At 49.4% G+C, this 23,145-nt stretch overlaps 1 protein-coding gene across 1 annotated transcript in view; it reads left to right on the top strand.

Annotated features, from left to right (window-relative positions):
- The window catches only part of LOC120497211 (hydrocephalus-inducing protein-like), a 73,714-nt gene that overhangs the window by 4,886 nt on the left and 45,683 nt on the right, over positions 1-23,145 (top strand). Inside the window, 7 exon segments of the mRNA XM_039698412.1 lie at positions 3,914-4,113; positions 10,410-10,528; positions 13,938-14,142; positions 17,374-17,566; positions 19,202-19,301; positions 20,525-20,643; positions 21,799-22,022. Of these exon segments, the coding sequence (XP_039554346.1) occupies positions 3,914-4,113; positions 10,410-10,528; positions 13,938-14,142; positions 17,374-17,566; positions 19,202-19,301; positions 20,525-20,643; positions 21,799-22,022 (1,160 nt within the window).

Genomic DNA, 23,145 nt, shown 5'->3' with positions numbered 1-23,145 from the left:
GCAGGGGACTTGGAGACCTGCCTGCAGGAGCTCGTGTAGGGCAGGCACAACCTGCAGGCAGAGCTGTGAGCCCAGAGCCCATGGCAGTGACACTGCTGTGCCTCTGTCTTCATGCCTGTCACTGTGGTTGCTCTGTCAGCTGGCACCCACTCTGTGCCAAACGTGCCAGGCCAGAGGTGCAGGATTTCTTTGGGTGCAGCTCTTTTCTCATCTTCCTTTTGCTGCTTAGAGTCAGTTTAACACTTTGTCCTACTCTCAGACAGCGGGAATATAGAAACTTAAAGAGGAATGTCCTGTGTTCCCTAGCTCCATATTTCTTAGAAGGAACTTAACAATTATTTAACATCATTAAAATTTAGAGTAGAAATTATGGTGGCCTGCAGCGGCGGCTGGATGACACCAGGGCACGGACAGGTCTCCTCTCATCCTATTTCCACAAGTGGCAAAATCATCATTTCACGTCTTTGCTGCAGATTGCTCGGATGGTGAAGGTGTGCATGGAGAGCTCACCTTATTTCCAGCTGGCATGCCCCAGTGATGTGTACCACATCGTGCCACCAGGAGCCTCTGCCCCTGTGCGCATCCGTTTCACCCCCAAGGAGAATAAGGTGAGACTGGAGGAGCCAAAACACAGAATTCTCTCCAAAGCCACCGTTTTCCCTGCACTCTGGGTGCAGCCATGCATGAGCTTGGCTCCAGGCCGTGGGCAGGCAGCCTGCAGCCAGTCCCAGCTTGGCATGTGCTGCCAGGCACTGCAGCCAGGCCTGACAGGCTCTGCTTCCCCTGCCTGCACATTCCTGAGCATTCCCAAGGGAAGATGCACAGGGAACAGGATGAAAATGACAGAGGGGTGTTGACAGATGTTCGGCCATCTCTAGGTACAGTGGAAGGGGTTTCAATATTATGGAAAACACTGAAGGAACAAAGAGGTCAGAGAGCTTTCCTCCTTCCTGACTGCCAACAGCTCCCTGCCTCTCCCTGGGCTGGTGCAAAGACGATGCTTTTTCACAGCCTGTGTTCTCCAGCCTTGCAGCTGTGCTGTCCCAGAGCGCAGCTGACCATGGTGCAGCTGCAGGGCCAGGGCAGAGCTTGTGCTGTGCCCGTGAGCCCAGCCTGGCACAGGCACACTGGGCTCTGGGTGCCCTTGGTCAGCAGGAGGTTGCTGAGCTGCAGGGGACTTGGAGACCTGCCTGCAGGAGCTCCTGTAGGGCAGGCACAACCTGCAGGCAGAGCTGTGAGCCCAGAGCCCACGGCAGTGACACTGCTGTGCCTCTGTCTTCATGCCTGTCACTGTGGTTGCTCTGTCAGCTGGCACCCACTCTGTGCCAAACGTGTTTTGTGTGGAGGTTTGAACAGCAGTGCTGAGGCCCTGGCAAGTCTGATCTCAGTGCTGGGATCTGGAGGCTTGTTCATCCAGAAGGGTTTAGGCCATGGCGTGGAAGGGAGGAAGCCTTGCAGGGAAACAAAGACAGGCTCTTTCCAACATCCTGCTGCCTCTTAGCACTGTTCTTCTCCTGACTTGCTTGGAGAGGCAAAGTTAGAGGGGAGTTCTGAGCCAGCTGATGTTTCTACACCAGGCCAGAGTTGCAGGATTTCTTTGGGTGCAGCTCTTTTCTCATCTTCCTTTTGCTGCTTGGAGTCAGTTTAACACTTTGTCCTAGTCTCAGACAGCGGGAATATAGAAACCTAGAGAGAAATGTCCTCTGTTCCCTAGCTCCATATTCCTTAGAAGGAACTTAACAATTATTTAACATCATTAAAATTTAGAGTAGAAATTATGGTGGCCTGCAGCGGCGGCTGGCCTCAAAGGACGTCCCAGCTAGCTGCGGCCAGCAACAGAGGGGTGTTGACAGATGTTCGGCCATCTCTAGGTACAGTGGAAGGGGTTTCAATATTATGGAAAACACTGAAGGAACAAAGAGGTCAGAGAGCTTTCCTCCTTCCTGACTGCCAACAGCTCCCTGCCTCTCCCTGGGCTGGTGCAAAGACGATGCTTTTTCACAGCCTGTGTTCTCCAGCCTTGCAGCTGTGCTGTCCCAGAGCGCAGCTGACCATGGTGCAGCTGCAGGGCCAGGGCAGAGCTTGTGCTGTGCCCGTGAGCCCAGCCTGGCACAGGCACACTGGGCTCTGGGTGCCCTTGGTCAGCAGGAGGTTGCTGAGCTGCAGGGGACTTGGAGACCTGCCTGCAGGAGCTCGTGTAGGGCAGGCACAACCTGCAGGCAGAGCTGTGAGCCCAGAGCCCACGGCAGTGACACTGCTGTGCCTCTGTCTTCATGCCTGTCACTGTGGTTGCTCTGTCAGCTGGCACCCACTCTGTGCCAAACGTGTTTTGTGTGGAGGTTTGAACAGCAGTGCTGAGGCCCTGGCAAGTCTGATCTCAGTGCTGGGATCTGGACGCTTGTTCATCCAGAAGGGTTTAGGCCATGGCATGGAAGGGAGGAAGCCTTGCAGGGAAACAAAGAGAGGCTCTTTCCAACAGCATCCTGCTGCCTCTTAGCACGGTTCCTCTCGTGACCTGGGTTAGAGCGGCAAAGGTAGAGGGGAGTTCTGAGCCAGCTGATGTTTCTACACCAGGCCAGAGTTGCAGGATTTCTTTGGGTGCAGCTCTTTTCTCATCTTCCTTTTGCTGCTTGGAGTCAGTTTAACACTTTGTCCTAGTCTCAGACAGCGGGAATATAGAAACCTAGAGAGAAATGTCCTCTGTTCCCTAGCTCCATGTGTACCGTTGAAGGAACTTAAGAATTATTTAACATCATTAAAATTTCGAGTAAAAATTATGGTGGCCTAGGGCAGTTCTTTGTATGACCCAGTTGACACAAGAGGCCAATGCCACAGAGATAGGTTTTGCAAAGTGCAATGGTGCCTTTAAAATGTGACATATTAGTAGAACTTAGTGTTCCTTTTATGGTGGAATAGATAAATTGATGCCTTAAAGGGTTATAGAAATTATTTTTCTTCTGCCATGGGGATGGCCTAGCTGCGGCCAGCACCGCCAGCAGCACGGGGATACTCTCCCGATCCTGGGCTCGGTCAGGAGAGCGCCTAAGGCTTTCGCCTTGAGGGACGAGGATCCACAGTGAAAAGGCTGCTACCCAACAGGAGACAAAGAGATGGACTCCAGCTGTGGTTAAGTCCAGATTTAATAACTCCAGGTGATCCAACAGCTGAAGACCCCGAACTGGGGTCAGACATGAGTTTATAAGGAGGGGAGGGTACAGACATGGGCTCTGGTCTTCAGCCAATGGAGGGAAAGGTGGGAGTGAGGAGAGGTTAACAGACATAACAGGTGAACCAATACGGGAAAGCCTGGGGAGGGTCCCTGGCCCCTGAGCCAATCACTCGATGCCTTAGCTGGAAGATTCTAGATGGAAAGGTTGGGCCACCGAGTGACAGACAGGGCACCAGGGAGGGATTAAGGGATAGATACATTGGTTGTCAAGGGTAACGGGGAGGAGAAAGATTAAATTGACGGGACAATCAAGGAGAGGGAGAACCAGGGCAGAACCATTACTACCAAAAGGGGTACATGGAATGAACCAATTTACAACTTAATAAACACACCACAACAGTGGCCTAGGGCAGCTCTTTGTATGACCCAGTTGACACAAGAGGCCAATGCCACAGAGACAGGTTTTGCAAAGTGCACTGGTCCCTTTAAAATGTGACATATTAGTAGAACTTAGTGTTCCTTTTATGGTGGAATAGATAAATTGATGCCTTAAAGGGTTATAGAAATTATTTTTCTTCTGCCATCTGGTGCCTTTAAAATGTGACATGTTAGTAGAACATAGTGTTTATTTTAGGATGGAATAGCTAAATTGATGCCATGGATGAGTTTTAGGAAATTATTTTTCTTCTGCCATGGGGATGGCACTAAATGCCCAAAATGCTGAGCTGTTTTCTTTTCCTGCAGGATTATTCCCACGAACTCGTCTGCAAGACTGCAAAGGAAAAGATAGTTGTGCCTATTCGGGCCATTTGTGCCCGAGCCGTCCTGGACTTCCCTGACCAGCTGGCCTTCTCCACGTGTCCAGTCAATCACAGCACCCAGAAGACTCTGCTGGTTCACAACGTTGGTAACCGGGTAGCTCATTACCAGCTGAGCAGCCAGAGGTGAGGCAGCTCATCTGTTCTTGTGCAAAGGATATCACCTTTGGGTGATAGCAGAGTTGGGAAAGAGCAACAAAAGGAAGCAGAGCATCAGAGCTGCTGCCCTGCAGCCCTGGCTGGAAGTGAGCAGGATGGATGGCAGCTGCTCTTGCTTTCAGTGTTCTTAGCAGGATGCAGCCTTTGAGCTTTTCTGTCCCAGATTTCCTGGGGGTGCTGGAACATGTTGGTAGCTGGCTTGCACCCTCCTGAGCACAAGCAGCTTCTGAAATACTGATTCAGCACTGTCAGCAAACAGAGCCATTCTCTGGGAGGCCACAGGCACGTGGCTTTCCAGTGGTCCCTGCATCAGATGCCCAACATGAGCTGTGCTGTGGGCAGCCCGTGCAGTTCCTGTTCCTAAAGCTGATCTGATTTCCCTTGTCAGCTGAGGGCATCAGTCACCTCTTCTGTTCCATGATGCACCTTTGAAAGCCAGTTTAAAATTTCAAAGGTTATTTAAATCTCTGAATAAGGTTGTGCCCCCTTTCATTGAGATTTCTTTTTGAATACTCTGAAGTTCCTGAGTTGCTGCTGTTTTTTCATTTTGGTTTGTGTTAAATGTTTGCCAAAAGATCATGAATTCTTCATTGGGAACTGTCATGAAGGTCGAGCTCCTCTAATGCCTGTCAATATACCACATGCCCATAGGTATATGCACAGGTGTACAGGAAATAGGAGACATTTAGGGAATATGTGAAAAGCATTTGGGCTGATTTAGAAGATCAAAGTAAAAAATAACTTCTGCTGGAAATCATCTGAGCAGACACACTGCTCAAAGCAGGAGCAGTGTCTGGGGATTGCAAGGTGCATTGGGAGATCTGGACCTGTCTTTAGATGCCATACAGGAAAGCAAGCAAACAAATGGATCTAGTTAAAAAGCAGAAGAAAACAACCTATTAAAACCCTCTCCATAGTTTATCTTTTCTGCCTGTTGGGTGCAGTAGTGATTCATTGTAAGGGCAGATCTAACAGGATGAGAACTGTCTTAAGGAGCAGCTCACAACTGAGTGATAAAAGGCCAAAATTTAGCCTGCCAGCCCCATTTCTTGGCAGTGGTTTTCATTTGGTTGAGTGTCAGGGATGTCTCCTTCACAGCTCTTCTAGCTGTGGGCTCAAGGAACAGCTTAGTGATGTTGGCTGAAAGTCAGAGGAGTTGAGAGATGACTGCTACAGCAGGACCAGAGGAGTCTGGTGGGTGCAGCCCAGGGTAGGAGATGCAGGGCTGAATTGCAGTCAGATTTTCAGTCCTGAAACTGAGTCCTGGACTTGGCTGGATCCTCTTCTCCTGAGGCTTCTCCATCAGCCAGTTGTGATGATCTCACTAGTGGGAATGGGGACAGGTCAGGTCCGTAATTGCAGCAATAGGTCCTTAATGAGCAGAACCTGAAGCAAATGACATAAATAAAGCTCAGCTTGCCGGATGTTCTCTTTATTTTTGTGTGTGCTGCATTGATCACCAAACTCCCCAGAACACACTTTTAAGTGACAGACTGACCACCAGCAAAGCACCAAGGCAGGGAACTGTTGTGTCCTCAGTGGGGCTGTAGAAGAGCACAAGTGCCAGCAGCTGCTGGGCAGAAGCACATTTCCCTTGAGCTGTCCCTGAGCATCAAAGCACAGAGTCTTGTGATTGTCAGACAAGAGCTCTTTACCTAGTGACCAATCCTAATTGCTCCTGTTAAATCCAGAGTGCACCAACACATTTGCATCAACATTTCCAACACATTGCACAGAGTTTCTCTGCAGGGCCAAGGCTGGATGACAACCCAGAGTCCCAGACTGCATTGCTGGTAAATACACAGAGAACTCCTGTTCTGCCTCCTTGATGTGCTCCTGCTCATGGTGCTTCATTTAGCTGGCATTGGATCCTTCAGATTGTAAATGGCATCCTCCTTTTGGGTTTCCATGTCACTGTATTGCTCTAATCTGCATTTGCACTCTTTCAGAGTTTTGACTGCTCCCTTCCTTCGAGCCGCTTTCATTGAAATGCTGATAAAATGTGCCCTTTTTAGTCTAAATCAGGGTGTTTTCAAGGTAAAATAAACAAAAGAACCACACGGAATGGAATGGAATGGAATGGAATGGAATGGAATGGAATGGAATGGAATGGAATGGAATGGAATGGAATGGAATGGAATGGAATGGAATGGAATGGAATGGAATGGAATGGAATGGAATGGAATGGAATGGAATGGAATGGAATGGAATGGAATGGAATGGAATGGAATGGAATGGAATGGAATGGAATGGAATGGAATGGAATGGAATGGAATGGAATGGAATGGAATGGAATGGAATGGAATGGAATGGAATGGAATGGAATGGAATGGAATGGAATGGAATGGAATGGAATGGAATGGAATGGAATGGAATGGAATGGAATGGAATGGAATGGAATGGAATGGAATGGAATGGAATGGAATGGAATGGAATGGAATGGAATGGAATGGAATGGAATGGAATGGAATGGAATGGAATGGAATGGAATGGAATGGAATGGAATGGAATGGAATGGAATGGAATGGAATGGAATGGAATGGAATGGAATGGAATGGAATGGAATGGAATGGAATGGAATGGAATGGAATGGAATGGAATGGAATGGAATGGAATGGAATGGAATGGAATGGAATGGAATGGAATGGAATGGAATGGAATGGAATGGAATGGAATGGAATGGAATGGAATGGAATGGAATGGAATGGAATGGAATGGAATGGAATGGAATGGAATGGAATGGAATGGAATGGAATGGAATGGAATGGAATGGAATGGAATGGAATGGAATGGAATGGAATGGAATGGAATGGAATGGAATGGAATGGAATGGAATGGAATGGAATGGAATGGAATGGAATGGAATGGAATGGAATGGAATGGAATGGAATGGAATGGAATGGAATGGAATGGAATGGAATGGAATGGAATGGAATGGAATGGAATGGAATGGAATGGAATGGAATGGAATGGAATGGAATGGAATGGAATGGAATGGAATGGAATGGAATGGAATGGAATGGAATGGAATGGAATGGAATGGAATGGAATGGAATGGAATGGAATGGAATGGAATGGAATGGAATGGAATGGAATGGAATGGAATGGAATGGAATGGAATGGAATGGAATGGAATGGAATGGAATGGAATGGAATGGAATGGAATGGAATGGAATGGAATGGAATGGAATGGAATGGAATGGAATGGAATGGAATGGAATGGAATGGAATGGAATGGAATGGAATGGAATGGAATGGAATGGAATGGAATGGAATGGAATGGAATGGAATGGAATGGAATGGAATGGAATGGAATGGAATGGAATGGAATGGAATGGAATGGAATGGAATGGAATGGAATGGAATGGAATGGAATGGAATGGAATGGAATGGAATGGAATGGAATGGAGTGCTGAAGTGTGCCTGGGGATTCCCTTAACTGGCAGCATCTCTGTTCTGGTGAAATTTCTGGCAAAAGAATAAGAAAAAAATCCTGTGCCTTGCCCACACCAGGCACTGTCCCCCCGAAGCCCCAGCAGAGAGCTGCAGCAGCCCTGGCATCAGCCCCGGGGCAGATGCAGGAGCATGTGCACTGATCTGGCTCTGGGGCTGCTGGGGTCTTGTCTTTCCTCCCCTCCCTCCAAAGTCTCACGTCCAGCACATAAACAATTCTGGCCCAAGGCTTCTCCATCAGCCAGTTGTGATGATCTCACTAGTGGGAATGGGAACAGGTCAGGCCCATAATTGCAGCAAAAGGTCCTTAATGAGCAGAACCTGAAGCAAATGACATAAATAAAGCTCAGCTTGCCAGATGTTCTCTTTATTTTTGTGTGTGCTGCATTGATCACCAAACTCCCCAGAACACACTTTTAAGTGACAGACTGACCACCAGCAAAGCACCAAGGCAGGGAACTGTTGTGTCCTCAGTGGGGCTGTAGAAGAGCACAAGTGCCAGCAGCTGCTGGGCAGAAGCACATTTCCCCTGAGCTGTCCCTGAGCGTCCCTGCATCAGATGCCCAACATGAGCTGTGCTGTGGGCAGCCCGTGCAGTTCCTGTTCCTAAAGCTGATCTGATTTCCCTTGTCAGCTGAGGGCATCAGTCACCTCTTCTGTTCCATGATGCACCTTTGAAAGCCAGTTTAAAATTTCAAAGGTTATTTAAATCTCTGAATAAGGTTGTGCCCCCTTTCATTGAGATTTCTTTTTGAATACTCTGAAGTTCCTGAGTTGCTGCTGTTTTTTCATTTTGGTTTGTGTTAAATGTTTGCCAAAAGATCATGAATTCTTCATTGGGAACTGTCATGAAGGTCAAGCTCCTCTAATGCCTGTCAATATACCACATGCCCATAGGTATATGCACAGGTGTACAGGAAATAGGAGACATTTAAGGAATATGTGAAAAGCAGTTGGGCTCATTTAGAAGATCAAAGTAAAAAATAACTTCTGCTGGAAATCATCTGAGCAGACACACTGCTCAAAGCAGGAGCAGTGTCTGGGGATTGCAAGGTGCATTGGGAGATCTGGACCTGTCTTTAGATGCCATACAGGAAAGCAAGCAAACAAATGGATCTAGTTAAAAAGCAGAAGAAAACAACCTATTAAAACCCTCTCCATAGTTTATCTTTTCTGCCTGTTGGGTGCAGTAGTGATTCCTTGAAAGGGCAGATCTAACAGGATGAGAACTGTCTTAAGGAGCAGCTCACAACTGAGAGATAAAAGGCCAAAATTTAGCCTGCCAGCCCCATCTCTTGGCAGTGGTTTTCATTTGGTTATTAGAGTGTCAGGGATGTCTCCTTCACAGCTCTTCTAGCTGTGGGCTCAAGGAACAGCTTAGTGATGTTGGCTGAAAGTCAGAGGAGTTGAGAGATGACTGCTACAGCAGGACCAGAGGAGTCTGGTGGGTGCAGCCCAGGGTAGGAGATGCAGGGCTGAATTGCAGTCAGATTTTCAGTCCTGAAACTGAGTTCTGGACTTGGCTGGATCCTCTTCTCCTGAGGCTTCTCCATCAGCCAGTTGTGATGATCTCACTAGTGGGAATGGGGACAGGTCAGGTCCGTAATTGCAGCAATAGGTCCTTAATGAGCAGAACCTGAAGCAAATGACATAAATAAAGCTCAGCTTGCCAGATGTTCTCTTTATTTTTGTGTGTGCTGCATTGATCACCAAACTCCCCAGAACACACTTTTAAGTGACAGACTGACCACCAGCAAAGCACCAAGGCAGGGAACTGTTGTGTCCTCAGTGGGGCTGTAGAAGAGCACAAGTGCCAGCAGCTGCTGGGCAGAAGCACATTTCCCTTGAGCTGTCCCTGAGCATCAAAGCACAGAGTCTTGTGATTGTCAGACAAGAGCTCTTTACCTAGTGACCAATCCTAATTGCTCCTGTTAAATCCAGAGTGCACCAACACATTTGCATCAACATTTCCAACACATTGCACAGAGTTTCTCTGCAGGGCCAAGGCTGGATGACAACCCAGAGTCCCAGACTGCATTGCTGGTAAATACACAGAGAACTCCTGTTCTGCCTCCTTGATGTGCTCCTGCTCATGGTGCTTCATTTAGCTGGCACTGGATCCTTCAGATTGTAAATGGCATCCTCCTTTTGGGTTTCCATGTCACTGTATTGCTCTAATCTGCATTTGCACTCTTTCAGAGTTTTGACTGCTCCCTTTCTTCAAGCCACTTTCATTGAAATGCTGATAAAATGTGCCCTTTTTAGTCTAAATCAGGGTGTTTTCAAGGTAAAATAAACGAAAGAACCACACTGCAAATTCAACAGTGACTATTCCTTGGTCTTCAAGGAAAAGTTCCTTCTCCCTGTCTGATTCCTAGGCTGTAATCTCCCAGGACAGGTAGTGCCCTAACATTTGCATCTCTTCAGATGAGGTTTATAGGCAGCAGGACAAGAGAAATTCCTGAGGCAGTCAGTGTCAAATTGGGCATGCAGATAGTTCTGAAGCCTCTCTGTGCTCTTCACAAACCATTCTCTGGTGGGATTGCTGGCAGTCAGACCCTTGAGTGTCACTGCAGAGAGCTGGATGCAGAGTATGGGGAGCTGAGGTCGTTTTACCCACAGGATCTCGTGAGGGCTGGATCTCCTCAGCAGTGGCTCCGTGGCTGTTTCTGATCCTGTCTGTTCTGTCTTCTGCTGCCTGTGCTTGGTTTGCTCCCTGCTTGCCCAAGGGAGCTGAAGTGAGCTGCACTGCAGAAGGAGTCTCATGCCCAGGTGTCCTCTGAGCCCTGATCCCTCTCTTTGTGTTGCAGTCCTTTCTCCGTGGTTCCAGCCACAGGAACTCTGGGCGCTGGTGACACCATGGAGGTGACAGTGGGATTTCACCCGCTGACAAACGATGACTATTCTGGGTCCCTGTGCTGCAACACAGGTGAGTGCTGGGCCCTGCAGGGGCACAGGACAGCTCTCCACCATGGCTCCCTGTTGTCCCTTCCCCTCCATTCCCTCCAGAGGTGCCTCCCCTGTTCAGCTTTACCCCAAAGCAAACTGAGAACGCCTTGGTGTTTAGGGGGTGGATAAAGTGGATCCCCTCTAACGGGCTAAGATTTTTGACTCCTGTTTTGCTGGGAGTTGCTGAGTGGAGGAAGGAGGATCCCTGATTCTCCATTACCATGTGGCTATGCCTGGGTGAAGTTTTATGTTATTCCTGGGCAGTGCTTCATGTGAGGTCTCCATCAGACTGTCTCCAATGCAATGGATTTCTTGCACCCCTCTGTCCTGTATGGTGTTTCTCCACTGGCTTGTCACAGACCCTTTTTCTATGTTGCCCTTACACATATATGTAGTTTCTGTCTAATACCATTTTCAGGCCCTCAAGTTGCTTTTTTTGTGACTAATCAAAACAAATTTTTCCCTGACTCCATTTCCCAGTCCGTTCATGCTGTTACAAACCTCTCACATCTATCTCCCATTTGATTTCTAGACTGAGGAATCCCATTCAGTCTTCATAGAGAAGCTGCTCTATACTTACTAATCTTTCCTTTGTCCCTTTTTTATTTAATTTGCAATGCTCCATCTTGGTTTTTGAGATCAGAACAATATAAAATATTTCAAGACTGATGTGGCTGTGGGTTTGGACAGGGAGATGATGATGATGATTTTCATGGTGTTCTCTTTGTAGCAGTTTGTCCTATTGCAGAGCCAGGCTGGTTGTGTTTCCTCACCTGTTTTCCCTCCTGCTGTGGGCTGTCACTTCACTTGTTCCTCTGGGCCTCCTTTTGCTGCCCACATGCCCCCAGGCACATTTGCTGGTCAGCAACAAGAGATGCAAGAGATCAGGAGAGACAGGAGTCTGGTGGCATGCCCGGGGAGAGCCTGGGCAAGGCAGGACTGAGAAGGGCTCCTCAGCGTCACCTGAAGGACTTTGGTGCAGAAATCCCGGTGATCTGAGTGGGTCACCAGAGCACATGGACCAATCTCCCTGTACACACTGTCACCTTGGGGCCAAAGCTCTACAAACACACTCAGAAATAAGGTGTTTAAGGAGCTGCCCAGGACATCTCCACTCTACACACAGAGCTGTCAGGATGTGATAAATGTACTGATCCACAGAACTGCTCATTCAGCTAAAATCTGTGACACTTCCTTCTGTGACCTGTGGTTTGTTCTGTTCCTTGTGCTTCCATCAGCCAGTGAGCTGAGCAAAGACTATTCTTTGCTTTGTTCCAGGTGAAGAAAGTATCCACACAAAGCTCTATGGAGAAGCTGTAGGTCTCGATGTTGTGTTGAGCACAAATTCCGTGAAGTTTGACAAGACTTTCATCACCATGTCAAACCAGACAACCATGTTCATCGAAAACAGGAGTAACATCACAGCCCACTTCCAGTGGAAGGCTTTTCCTGCTGAGGAAGATGACAATGAAGAGAAAAAGAGGTTGGTTAGAAAGATGCATTTCAGTGCCATACTCGGCCCAAGACTTAAACTAACCTATGGCCTCAGGGTGCTTTTGAATGGTTTAGGCCAAGTAAACCATCCCTGGCACCAGGGTGTGTGTCCCTGGGCTTCAGGAGCTCAGCACTTAGCATTCCAGTTCCATTTATACTCCAATCAAAAATGGCATTTTGGGAAGGAAAGGTTGGTTGCAATGGCTGGATTTGGGTTCCTGTCTCTCTAATCTTCTTCCTACATGACCTGGCAACATCCCTAAACATTTCCTGAGTTGCCAGCCCCTCTTTCCAAAGGTGATACACCCTCTTGTTTTCCCTTAGTTCCTTCAAAAGCTCCTTGCCTATCCAGGCTGGTTGTCTACCCCATCAGCTTGTCTTTCAGCACACAGGGACAGTTTGTTCCTGTGCCTTCAAGACTTCTTTCTTGAAGTATGTCCGTTCTTCCTGGACCCGTTTGTTTTTAAGGGCTGTTTCCCAAGGCACACTCCAAATTAGCCTCTTGAAGGAGGCCTGGAGGCCAAATCTGCCCTCCAGAAGTCCAGAGTGGAAGTTTTGTTGATGCCCATCCTTGTTTCACCAAATATTGAGAACTCTATTATTTCATGGTCACTGTACCCCAGACAGTGGTGAACAGATGAAGTTCATTTAGTTATTAGGGAGTCCCCTTGTCCCCTTGTGATATCCACTGCCTGGATCGCAGGGAGGCAGCACACTTCCCTGTGGAATGGATCCAGTAGACACCCAGGACCCTCAGTTCCCCTTAGAAGGGAGTCACCCACTTCCACTACTCTTCTTTTCTTCTTAATACTTGAGGCTGTGCTCTGTCTGACAGACCAAGTGCAACTGGGAGACTCTCCAGAAAGAATATTTTCTTTAGTGTCATCTGCCAGACCCTCTGGATCCAGCACTTCATACCTATTCTGTTAGGGCACCTGGGTAGGTGGTGGGTGTCAGGAAGGAATTTTATCACTTCCCCAGCAGAGACCCATTTCTATTCCCCACTGTCTCTTACGTCTCCTCCTTTTGCCTCATCTGAAGGAATTTTATCACTTCCCCAGCAGAGACCCATTTCTATTCCCCACTGTCTCTTACGTCTCCTCCTTTTGCCTCATCTCAGGAAGGGCAGGGCTCCTCTGACTCCTGCTGAGATTTTCTCAGGGTTAGAAGGGTGTAACTCCACCAGTTTATTTCTGTTTCACTCTCCCTAATTCTCCTCAGCTTTTTCATTTCTTCCTTAAGCTCTGCCACTGGACCGAGCAGAAATTCAGCTGCTCACATGCAGGTGTCTTTCATACTATCTTGTGATATTAACACAAGGCTCAGACCCTCCCTGCAGCCAGTGGCCTGGACAGCTGCGTCCTTCCTGGGGGGGTCTGTTTGAGTTAGTACACTCTTGCTGGCAGCAGCAATGGCTTTTCATCATTTGTAAAACATTGCTGGAAAAAAAAAAAAAGGCAGAAAGAAGAAAAAAAAAAAGGCAAGCACCTCACAATCAGACAAAAGAAACAAGGAGGGTGGCTGGCTGCATCCTTTTTGCTCAGCCCAAGGCAGGACTGAGCAGGGCTCCTCAGCGTCACCTGAAGGACTTTGGTGCAGAAATCCCGGTGATCTGAGTGGGTCACCAGAGCACATGGACCAATCTCCCTGTACACACTGTCACCTTGGGGCCAAAGCTCTACAAACACACTCAGAAATAAGGTGTTTAAGGAGCTGCCCAGGACATCTCCACTCTACACACAGAGCTGTCAGGATGTGATAAATGTACTGATCCACAGAACTGCTCATTCAGCTAAAATCTGTGACACTTCCTTCTGTGACCTGTGGTTTGTTCTGTTCCTTGTGCTTCCATCAGCCAGTGAGCTGAGCAAAGACTATTCTTTGCTTTGTTCCAGGTGAAGAAAGTATCCACACAAAGCTCTATGGAGAAGCTGAAGATGTCAATGTTGTGTTGAGCACAAATTCCGTGAAGTTTGACAAGACTTTCATCACCATGTCAAACCAGACAACCATGTACATTGAAAACAGGAGTAACATCACAGCCCACTTCCAGTGGAAGGCTTTTCCTGCTGAGGAAGATGACAATGAAGAGAAAAAGAGGTTGGTTAGAAAGATGCATTTCAGTGCCATACTCGGCCCAAGACTTAAACTAACCTATGGCCTCAGGGTGCTTTTGAATGGTTTAGGCCAAGTAAACCATCCCTGGCACCAGGGTGTGTGTCCCTGGGCTTCAGGAGCTCAGCACTTAGCATTCCAGTTCCATTTATACTCCAATCAAAAATGGCATTTTGGGAAGGAAAGGTTGGTTGCAATGGCTGGATTTCCTCAGGTTCTAATTGGGCTCCTGTCTCTCTAATCATATTCCTACATGACCTGGCAACATCCCTAAACATTTCCTGAGTTGCCAGCCCCTCTTTCCAAAGGTGATACACCCTCTTGTTTTCCCTTAGTTCCTTCAAAAGCTCCTTGCCTATCCAGGCTGGTTGTCTACCCCATCAGCTTGTCTTTCAGCACACAGGGACAGTTTGTTCCTGTGCCTTCAAGACTTCTTTCTTGAAGTATGTCCGTTCTTCCTGGACCCGTTTGTTTTTAAGGGCTGTTTCCCAAGGCACACTCCAAATTAGCCTCTTGAAGGAGGCCTGGAGGCCAAATCTGCCCTCCAGAAGTCCAGAGTGGAAGTTTTGTTGATGCCCATCCTTGTTTCACCAAATATTGAGAACTCTATTATTTCATGGTCACTGTACCCCAGACAGTGGTGAACAGATGAAGTTCATTTAGTTATTAGGGAGTCCCCTTGTCCCCTTGTGATATCCACTGCCTGGATCGCAGGGAGGCAGCACACTTCCCTGTGGAATGGATCCAGTAGACACCCAGGACCCTCAGTTCCCCTTAGAAGGGAGTCACCCACTTCCACTACTCTTCTTTTCTTCTTAATACTTGAGGCTGTGCTCTGTCTGACAGACCAAGTGCAACTGGGAGACTCTCCAGAAAGAATATTTTCATTAGTGTCATCTGCCAGACCCTCTGGATCCAGCACTTCATACCTATTCTGTTAGGGCACCTGGGTAGGTGGTGGGTGTCAGGAAGGAATTTTATCACTTCCCCAGCAGAGACCCATTTCTATTCCCCACTGTCTCTTACGTCTCCTCCTTTTGCCTCATCTCAGGAAGGGCAGGGCTCCTCTGACTCCTGCTGAGATTTTCTCAGGGTTAGAAGGGTGTAACTCCACCAGTTTATTTCTGTTTCACTCTCCCTAATTCTCCTCAGCTTTTTCATTTCTTCCTTAAGCTCTGCCACTGGACCGAGCAGAAATTCAGCTGCTCACATGCAGGTGTCTTTCATACTATCTTGTGATATTAACACAAGGCTCAGACCCTCCCTGCAGCCAGTGAGAGCCTGGGCAAGGCAGGACTGAGAAGGGCTCCTCAGCGTCACCTGAAGGACTTTGGTGCAGAAATCCCGGTGATCTGAGTGGGTCACCAGAGCACATGGACCAATCTCCCTGTACACACTGTCACCTTGGGGCCAAAGCTCTACAAACACACTCAGAAATAAGGTGTTTAAGGAGCTGCCCAGGACAACCCCACTCTACACACAGAGCTGTCAGGATGTGATGAATAAACTCATCCACAGAACTGCTCATTCAGCTAAAATCTGTGACCTGTGGTTTGTTCTGTTCCTTGTGCTTCCATCAGCCAGTGAGCTGAGCAAAGACTCTCCTTTGCTTTGTTCCAGGTGAAGAAATTATCCACACAAAGCTCTATGGAGAAGCTGTAGGTCTCGATGTTGTGTTGAGCACAAATTCCGTGAAGTTTGACAAGACTTTCATCACCATGTCAAACCAGACAACCATGTTCATCGAAAACAGGAGTAACATCACAGCCCACTTCCAGTGGAAGGCTTTTCCTGCTGAGGAAGATGACAATGAAGAGAAAGAAAAAAAATAAGGCAAGCACCTCACAATCAGACAAAAGAAACAAGGAGGGTGGCTGGCTGCATCCTTTTTGCTCAGCCTGATTGTGCCAACTGCCACACTAAAACAGAAAAAACTGTGCAAACTGCAGTGCCTGAATTGCCATGGCAAGCCCCTGTTTGCTGTGGGCCAGGTCACTCGCACTCCCCAGAGCCATTTTGCAACACCTGCAAAGGACCAGGAGATCTACCCTTACCTGCCTGAATGGCTGGTGAGAAGGTCATTTAGTGCCCTGGGCTTCTTGATTTTCCTCTGTTCTCTATCTATTTACACAGTGTCTGACTTCCATACAAGCTGTGTGTGTTAAAAGAATACTGCTTTACCTTCTCCAGCTACTTCCCTGCGCTGTTTATTTCCATTTTTTCCCACTTCCTGCTTCAGCCTGGACCCCAGGTGATCCACTTTTCCCTCTGAAGCAACTAAGTTTGCCAAAGTAAACTTCAACCTGGTTTTGGTTTTGTGGATTTTTGTCCAATTACATCTGTTTTCATGCTTGTTTGTGTGCTAGACTGTCACCAGGACATTTTGTTCTTCTTACTTCCAGTCTTTGGGATGGTTGTAGCACCAAGGCCACTGTCCTGCTGTCAGAGAAGCTTTTGAGATCTCAGAGCAGAGAGGACTTTTTTATGAGAGAAGATAGTGCAGGATCCATTCCCTCTCAGGACATTCTACTATCATGCACTGGGATGGGACCCAAAAAGCTCTGTATCCTGAAAAGGTCTCTCCAGGAGTTTGCTGTCTCCCTCCTGCACAACAAAGTCCCTTCCCCTCTCAGAGCCTCTGTTTTCATGCATATTGCATAGAAAACCTTGAATGTCACTGAAGGGATGCAGTGCCTGAATTCATCCATTTCCTTTGGAAGTGCTCTGGGATGCTCTTGTGAAAGGCAGAGTAGGGAACAGGGCAGGTCCAAAATGGAAGAAACAAAGAGTGCTGCTGGTAACATGTAGCTGCAAGCCAGTTTGGTCTCCTCTTCTCAGGGAAGCCCTGCAGTGGGTGCTCCATGATTTTTATCTGCATCCCCCAAGCAGCTCAGTGGTAGGAAAAGCCAGCTGAGGTGGCCAGCAGATTCTCCCTCACTTTTGGCAGAGGCTTTGAGCCAGGAGGTTCTCTGGAGGGCTGCTGGCTTTGGAAACCTCTCCTGAGCTTGCAAGTGTGGAGTAAAACTACCTGCTGTGCCAGTAAACAGCAAGTTATCCTCTGATCCATGTGGGACCCCCATGGCTTGGGATCAGCCTTGGCTGGGGAGCTGCTGCTGCTCCTCCCCAGGTGCTTTGCTCTCCTGCACTCCCACTTCTCTCTGCAAATATGTGCCTTATGAAACCATCTGCTGGCCTTGTCTCTCCCTGGGTCTACAGGCAGTGTCGTTTGCTGCAGCCATCGAGTGAGGTGTGGCTGGAAAACTTCATGGAGGAGAAAGAAATAGAGAAGGAGAAGGGCTTTTGTGAAGATTACACTGCCCTCCTGAGCAGCATGGTCCAGGAGAAAATGGCAAAGGTGCAAGAAGACCCCTTGCTGTTCTCCGATGACTTTTTTTCCATTGAGCCAATGGTAAGTGATAGCTGAGAACCTCTTTTTCCTCCTCTTCCTCTCCCAAGCACCCTACCCCTGCCCCCTTCCCCCAGCTGTGGTCACTGGGCAGATCCTCAGCTAGCCCCATGTGCTGAGAGGGAGGACATGGAGTTTCTGGTGTGGCTGCAGAGCTCCCTGCTCAAGGCATTTCTGCCCTAGGGCTCCAGGCAGGGCTGGGAGCCTGACAAAGCCGAGCTCTGCTGCCAGGGCTGGAGCTCAGGGCACTCCGTGCGTGTCCTTGCAGTGTCACAGGGAGCAGTTCTTGTAGGGAGGGGCTGCCCCCACACGTGGGGCTCAGCAGAGGCTGCTGGAGCACTGCCAGCTCACACACTGACCTGAAGCCTGCAGTGGTTGGCTGGGAAAAGGAGGCCAAATTCAGCCCAAAGTTAATCACAGAAATGCCCATCCCCTCCTGGAACCACGCCTTGCACTGCCGAGTTGCTGTCCGAGTTTTTCTCTGCTCCCCCGGGCTGGGGAGGAGGCTGCACTGGCCGAGCTGTGGCACAGCAGCTGGCAGCCGGGCGGCACTGCCCGGATGCGCCGGGGGCGTCCGGGGCGCGCAGCAGGAAGGCGAAGTAGAAAAGAGGGACTCGACTCGGGGGCAAAGTCCAGAGTTTTAATGTCTCCAGGGGAAGCCAGCCGGGTCGGGACCACGAGGTGGGGGCACAGCCGATTATAAAGGGGACGGAACATACAACACTTCAACCAATGAGGGAGAACTTGGGAGGGAACAAACTCGTGACAAACATGCCGGCTAGCCAATAGGGAATGTGACAGGGAGGGACCCTTGTTCCCGATCCAATCACCCACCGAGGACGGGAGAACTTTCTGGAAAGAGGGAAGGGGACAGGGTGTGATGGGCAGGAACTGAGGGAGGGATTGACAGAGAGTAACCAGGGGAACAGGGGTGGAGACAAAAAACTGACACTCTCAACATTGTACTATTTCTCAGTCTGCCTTCCAGTGTCATCTGTGAGCCTGGGCACGAGGCTGGAAGGTTTCGTGGTCACTGGGCAGATCCTCAGCTGGCCCCATGTGCTGAGAGGGAGGACATGGAGTTTCTGGTGTGGCTGCAGAGCTCCCTGCTCAAGGCATTTCTGCCCTAGGGCTCCAGGCAGGGCTGGGAGCCTGACAAAGCCGAGCTCTGCTGCCAGGGCTGGAGCTCAGGGCACTCCGTGCGTGTCCTTGCAGTGTCACAGGGAGCAGTTCTTGTAGGGAGGGGCTGCCCCCACACATGGGGCTCAGCAGAGGCTGCTGGAGCACTGCCAGCTCACACACTGACCTGAAGCCTGCAGTGGTTGGCTGGGAAAAGGAGGCCAAATTCAGCCCAAGGTTAATCACAGAAATGCCCATCCCCTCCTGGAACCACGCCTTGCACTATTTCTCAGTTGTGAGCAAGAGCTTGTGTCAGAGCAGTAGGAAATTGTGGAGAGTGGGAGCTGACCAGCATTGAGAGCTTCCAGCGCTGTGTTGAGCTGGTTTTGGAGTGTTTCCTTGGCTCCTTGTGTTGGTCACTCATCATTGATGCCCTGAACAAAGGCTTACAGGACTGTGGTTGAGAACTAGAAATGTGAAGTTTGAAGAGAAAGGTTTTGCTGTGTCTTTCTCTTGCAGGAGGGAGAAATTGGGCCGAATTGTTCGGCTGAAATCAAGGTGACCTTCAAACCCCTGGAAGCACTGGAATATCAAAGTGTGGCTTATTGCAGCATCTCAGGTACAGCTCCTTTGCCCTGCTTCTCTCCCCCTGAGTGAAGCCATGGTGCAAGCCTGAGCCCAGTGGGCTCCCATGGAACTGCTGGGAAGAGTCCCTGGTCAGCAGGGCAGTGCTGGCACATCCCCAGTGGCCCTGCAGCTTCCAGGGAGTCTCCCATGCAAGGCCAGGGCTCCGAATCCAGGGTTTGGGTTACTGATCCCAGAACAGCCCAGGCAGTGCAGGGAGAGGTTTTCATGCCATGGCTTTGCCACATTTCCTCAAAGGCCAGAGAGCTCCAGAGCAGAACAGCTTTAGTGAACAAGCACTAAGCCCCTTGAGGCCCCTGGGCTCCAGGACGGCTCCATTTGACATGGATCCATCATCAGGTGGTAGGAGCTGAGTTAGAAATGTGCTCCTGAGCCTGGATCACCTCCCACTGGCCAGACAGCACCAGAGCAGAGGTGGCTGAGCCCCACTGAGCCCAGGCTGTTTGTAGAAGCACCCTTGGCCAGCACCTGCTTCTCTCCCTGTGTGGGAGTTGTCACCTTGCAGCTCTCAGTCTGTGGAAACAGAGCACAGTGCTGAGGGTCAGAAGGTGAGGACTTTGGCAGCAAAGTCCTGTGCTACTGGGCCAGGTAGTTTGGTAATTGCCAAACTCTGTATCAGCTTTGTGCCTTCACTGAATGGATTTCAAAGCTCCTCTAAGTGCATTGGAAGGAAAGCACAGAATCATGGTATGTTAAGGATGGAATGGGCCTTAAAGATCATCTAGTGCCAAGGCCCCTGCCATGGGCAGGGACACCTCCCCTTAGACCAGGTAGCTGCAAGCCCCATCCAGCCTGGCTTTGAACACTTGCAGGGCTGGAACCTGCACAACTTCCTTGGGGAATCTGCTCCAGTGTCTCACCACCCTCACAGTAAAAAAATTCTTCCTAATATCTAAGCTAAATTTCCTTTCTTTCAATTTCTACCCATTACTCCTTGGCCTGTCACTACAGACACCAGAGATATTTTAAACTCGGCAAACTGGTGGCTCAAACTGGAAACCAGCCCAAGGAATGGGTTAGAAATTAGAAGTCAGCCCCAGTGGATATCTCCTGAGGGAAGAGAAGGGTCCATATCTTCTCCTGCAGCATCAGGAGCTGGTTGCATCCAGCTTAGAGTCAGGAACTAGCACTGAGGCAGCCTGGAAAATACAGTTTAACAGAGGGAATGATTGGACTGAAATGGACATCTCTCCCCAGGCCGTGAGAGCAGGCCGCCCCTGTACCTCAGAGGGGAAGGCCAAGGACCCTTGGTTGGACTCAGCTCTGATACGCTGAGCCTTGGCTACCTTTTTATCGACACCTTCTACGTCTATGAGGTGAGCAGCAGGGCTTGGGATGGATCCTGATGGCTCCTGAGGCAACAGCGAGCCTGGTGGAGCTGTGGAATTCCTGCCAACCTGGGCAGTTGTGAGCAGGGAATGTTTGATGTACTGGTCAAACCTGGGGGGTCAGAAAGGTGTGTCTGTTGTTCATGAAGCCCCAGCCCCTGCTTTTGGGCAGCCTTCCTTAGGGATCAGCTGGGAGGCTTCCTGCAAAACAGCCCCTTGGCACATGAAACCAGCACTGGGTCCAAAAGCTGCATGTTCAGAGGCTTTTGTGGCAGTGCCAAACACAAGGCACCTTTGGACTGGGCTCTTCAGAGGCAGCTGGAACAAACGGGCTGTGTTTGAGCTTCAGTCCACTGCCAACAGCTTCCAGTCAAGGGTCTCCTGCTTATTCCTGGAAGTCACAGGAAAGCCATCCAGCCTTCTGGCTCAGTGCTGGCCCTTGCAAAGGGCTTGGGAGTTCTTTCCCTTGCTCACCAGTCCCTCACCACACTTCAGCCTTGCTGCATCTCTGGCTCTAGAAAGGCAAAAGTGTTCCTGGGAATAAAGCAAAGGATTTTTCTACCTATTTGCCTCCCCCCCAATAGTGTCAAGTTTGCAAAAAAATCATGAGAGAGCAACTGAAAGAGGTAGAAAATGAGGCACTACATCATGGCAGACACTTTCAAAGGCTTGGCTGGGGAAGGGAAAGACACGCGGAGTTTTCTTACCAAAGGATGATGGTGTCTGTACACTTTGATGCTGATGTATTGTTTTCATGGTGTGGGAAAAGGTGAATGAGTAGATGGTGCTGTTGGAGCTGTGCTGGCTGGGGCAGCAGCAGCTCTGTGCTGATTCACTAGGCAGCTGCAATCACCACACTCAGGGCTCTCAGGGCCAGGTTTCAATGAGCTTGGTGATGCTGCCCAGAGGTGCACTGCTCTGTGTCCATGGGATAATCCCAGGGTGACTGCAGTTATGTGGAGTTACCACTGCTTTGCATGAAAACCCAAAGGCAGAACTTGTCCTCTTGTACCTTTTGAGTTCTGCCATTCAGCAGCACAAAGCATCTTCTGCCTTTTCTGGGTGTTAATTGCATCATTAAAAATAACTGACAAGAAGGGAAGATTCTACATGTATTTCCATTTTGCTTTCTTGCTGCTGCAGGTGAAACTGATTAACCAAGGAGCTCTTGATGCTCCCTTCACCTATATCCCTTCAACCACAAACGTGGACTTCTCCTTCAAGTTTGCACCTGAGGAGGGCATCATTGCACCAGGTGGGACCCAGACTATTCAGGTCTCCTTCAAAACCACCGTGTTGGGGTGGTTTGAGGAAGAATTCCAGTTCAGTGTGGCTGAATCTCCTACACCTGTGATCCTGACCATCAAGTAAGGACCCTGGGAGCTTGGTGGGCACATCTGTAGCTGTCTCTGGGATATCCCCCACCTACCTCATTTTGGGGTTGAGCAGAGAAAAAAGGTGTTTCCCGAGGTCTTAATCCTTGCTCTGATCCTGGCATTGCTTTAGTGTGGGGGTGCCTGCTGGCCTGTGTGGTACCCAGCAGCTGGAGTGACTCCTCCCTGCAGGGATCTCCCTCTGCCCTGGGCCATGGCAGGCAGTGGGATGGATCAGCTTTGGGCAGTAGCTGCTCTGGGATGTCCCACCTGAACATCCAGCAAAGCCTCCAGGGCTTTGGAGATGGGCCAGCCTGGGTGATTCTGCACCAGCAGCAGTGTTTGTAAAAAGTTCTGTTAATAATCCATGCCAGATGGGCAGCAGCAGCCTCACCTCACCTCTGCCATCCATGCTGTGGGGACAAGCTGTGCTCCCAACTCCTGTGCACAGAGTGCTCTGGTGCCTCCTTTGCACAGCCAGGCAAGGGCTGATGTGGGAGTCAGGGAACTGTGCAGCAGGAACTGTCCCAAGGACTTGGGCACCATCCCATGGGCTGGTGCCATGGCAAAGGATACAATCCTCAATCAGAAAAGGGTAGAGGTGGGAAAAAAAGAAGAAAAGCGATGATAGGAGAAGTAAAAGACTTCAGCTCCAAGGCCTGTCCCAGCTAATCTGTCAGCTGCTGACCATTTTGCTTTGGCTGCCTCCTGTCCACATGGGTTCTGTGCTGAGCACAGGGTGCTGGGTTGATTTGAAACCCAGGGTGGCTCTGGCAGCAGCTTTTATCCACCCTCTCCCTAAGGACCCCTGAACCCTTTGTGATTCCCTTTAACAAAGGCACTGCCTCCCTGCCTTTGTCCTCGCAGGGGCTACGTGATGGGCCCGACTTTCCATTTCGATGTGTCCGCCCTCGACTTCGGTGACGTCTCCTTTGGTGAGTGTGCCCTGGGCTGGCACCACAGCCTCAGAGGTTGGAGTGCTGCTGAAATGGAGCACTTGAACCTAAGAGCATTCATCACCTGTGTTCCTCCACCACAGCCTCTTCAGGGTGTTAATTCCAGGGCTGCTGGTGCCTCAGGTACCCTTTTGCCATCATGAGATCAAACAGGAGCAAAG

This window comes from Passer montanus, unplaced genomic scaffold (genome assembly GCF_014805655.1).
Source record: "Passer montanus isolate IOZ18808 unplaced genomic scaffold, ASM1480565v1 scaffold124, whole genome shotgun sequence".
Lineage (NCBI taxonomy): Eukaryota > Metazoa > Chordata > Aves > Passeriformes > Passeridae > Passer > Passer montanus.
This window is presented reverse-complemented; position numbering and strand designations above follow the sequence as displayed.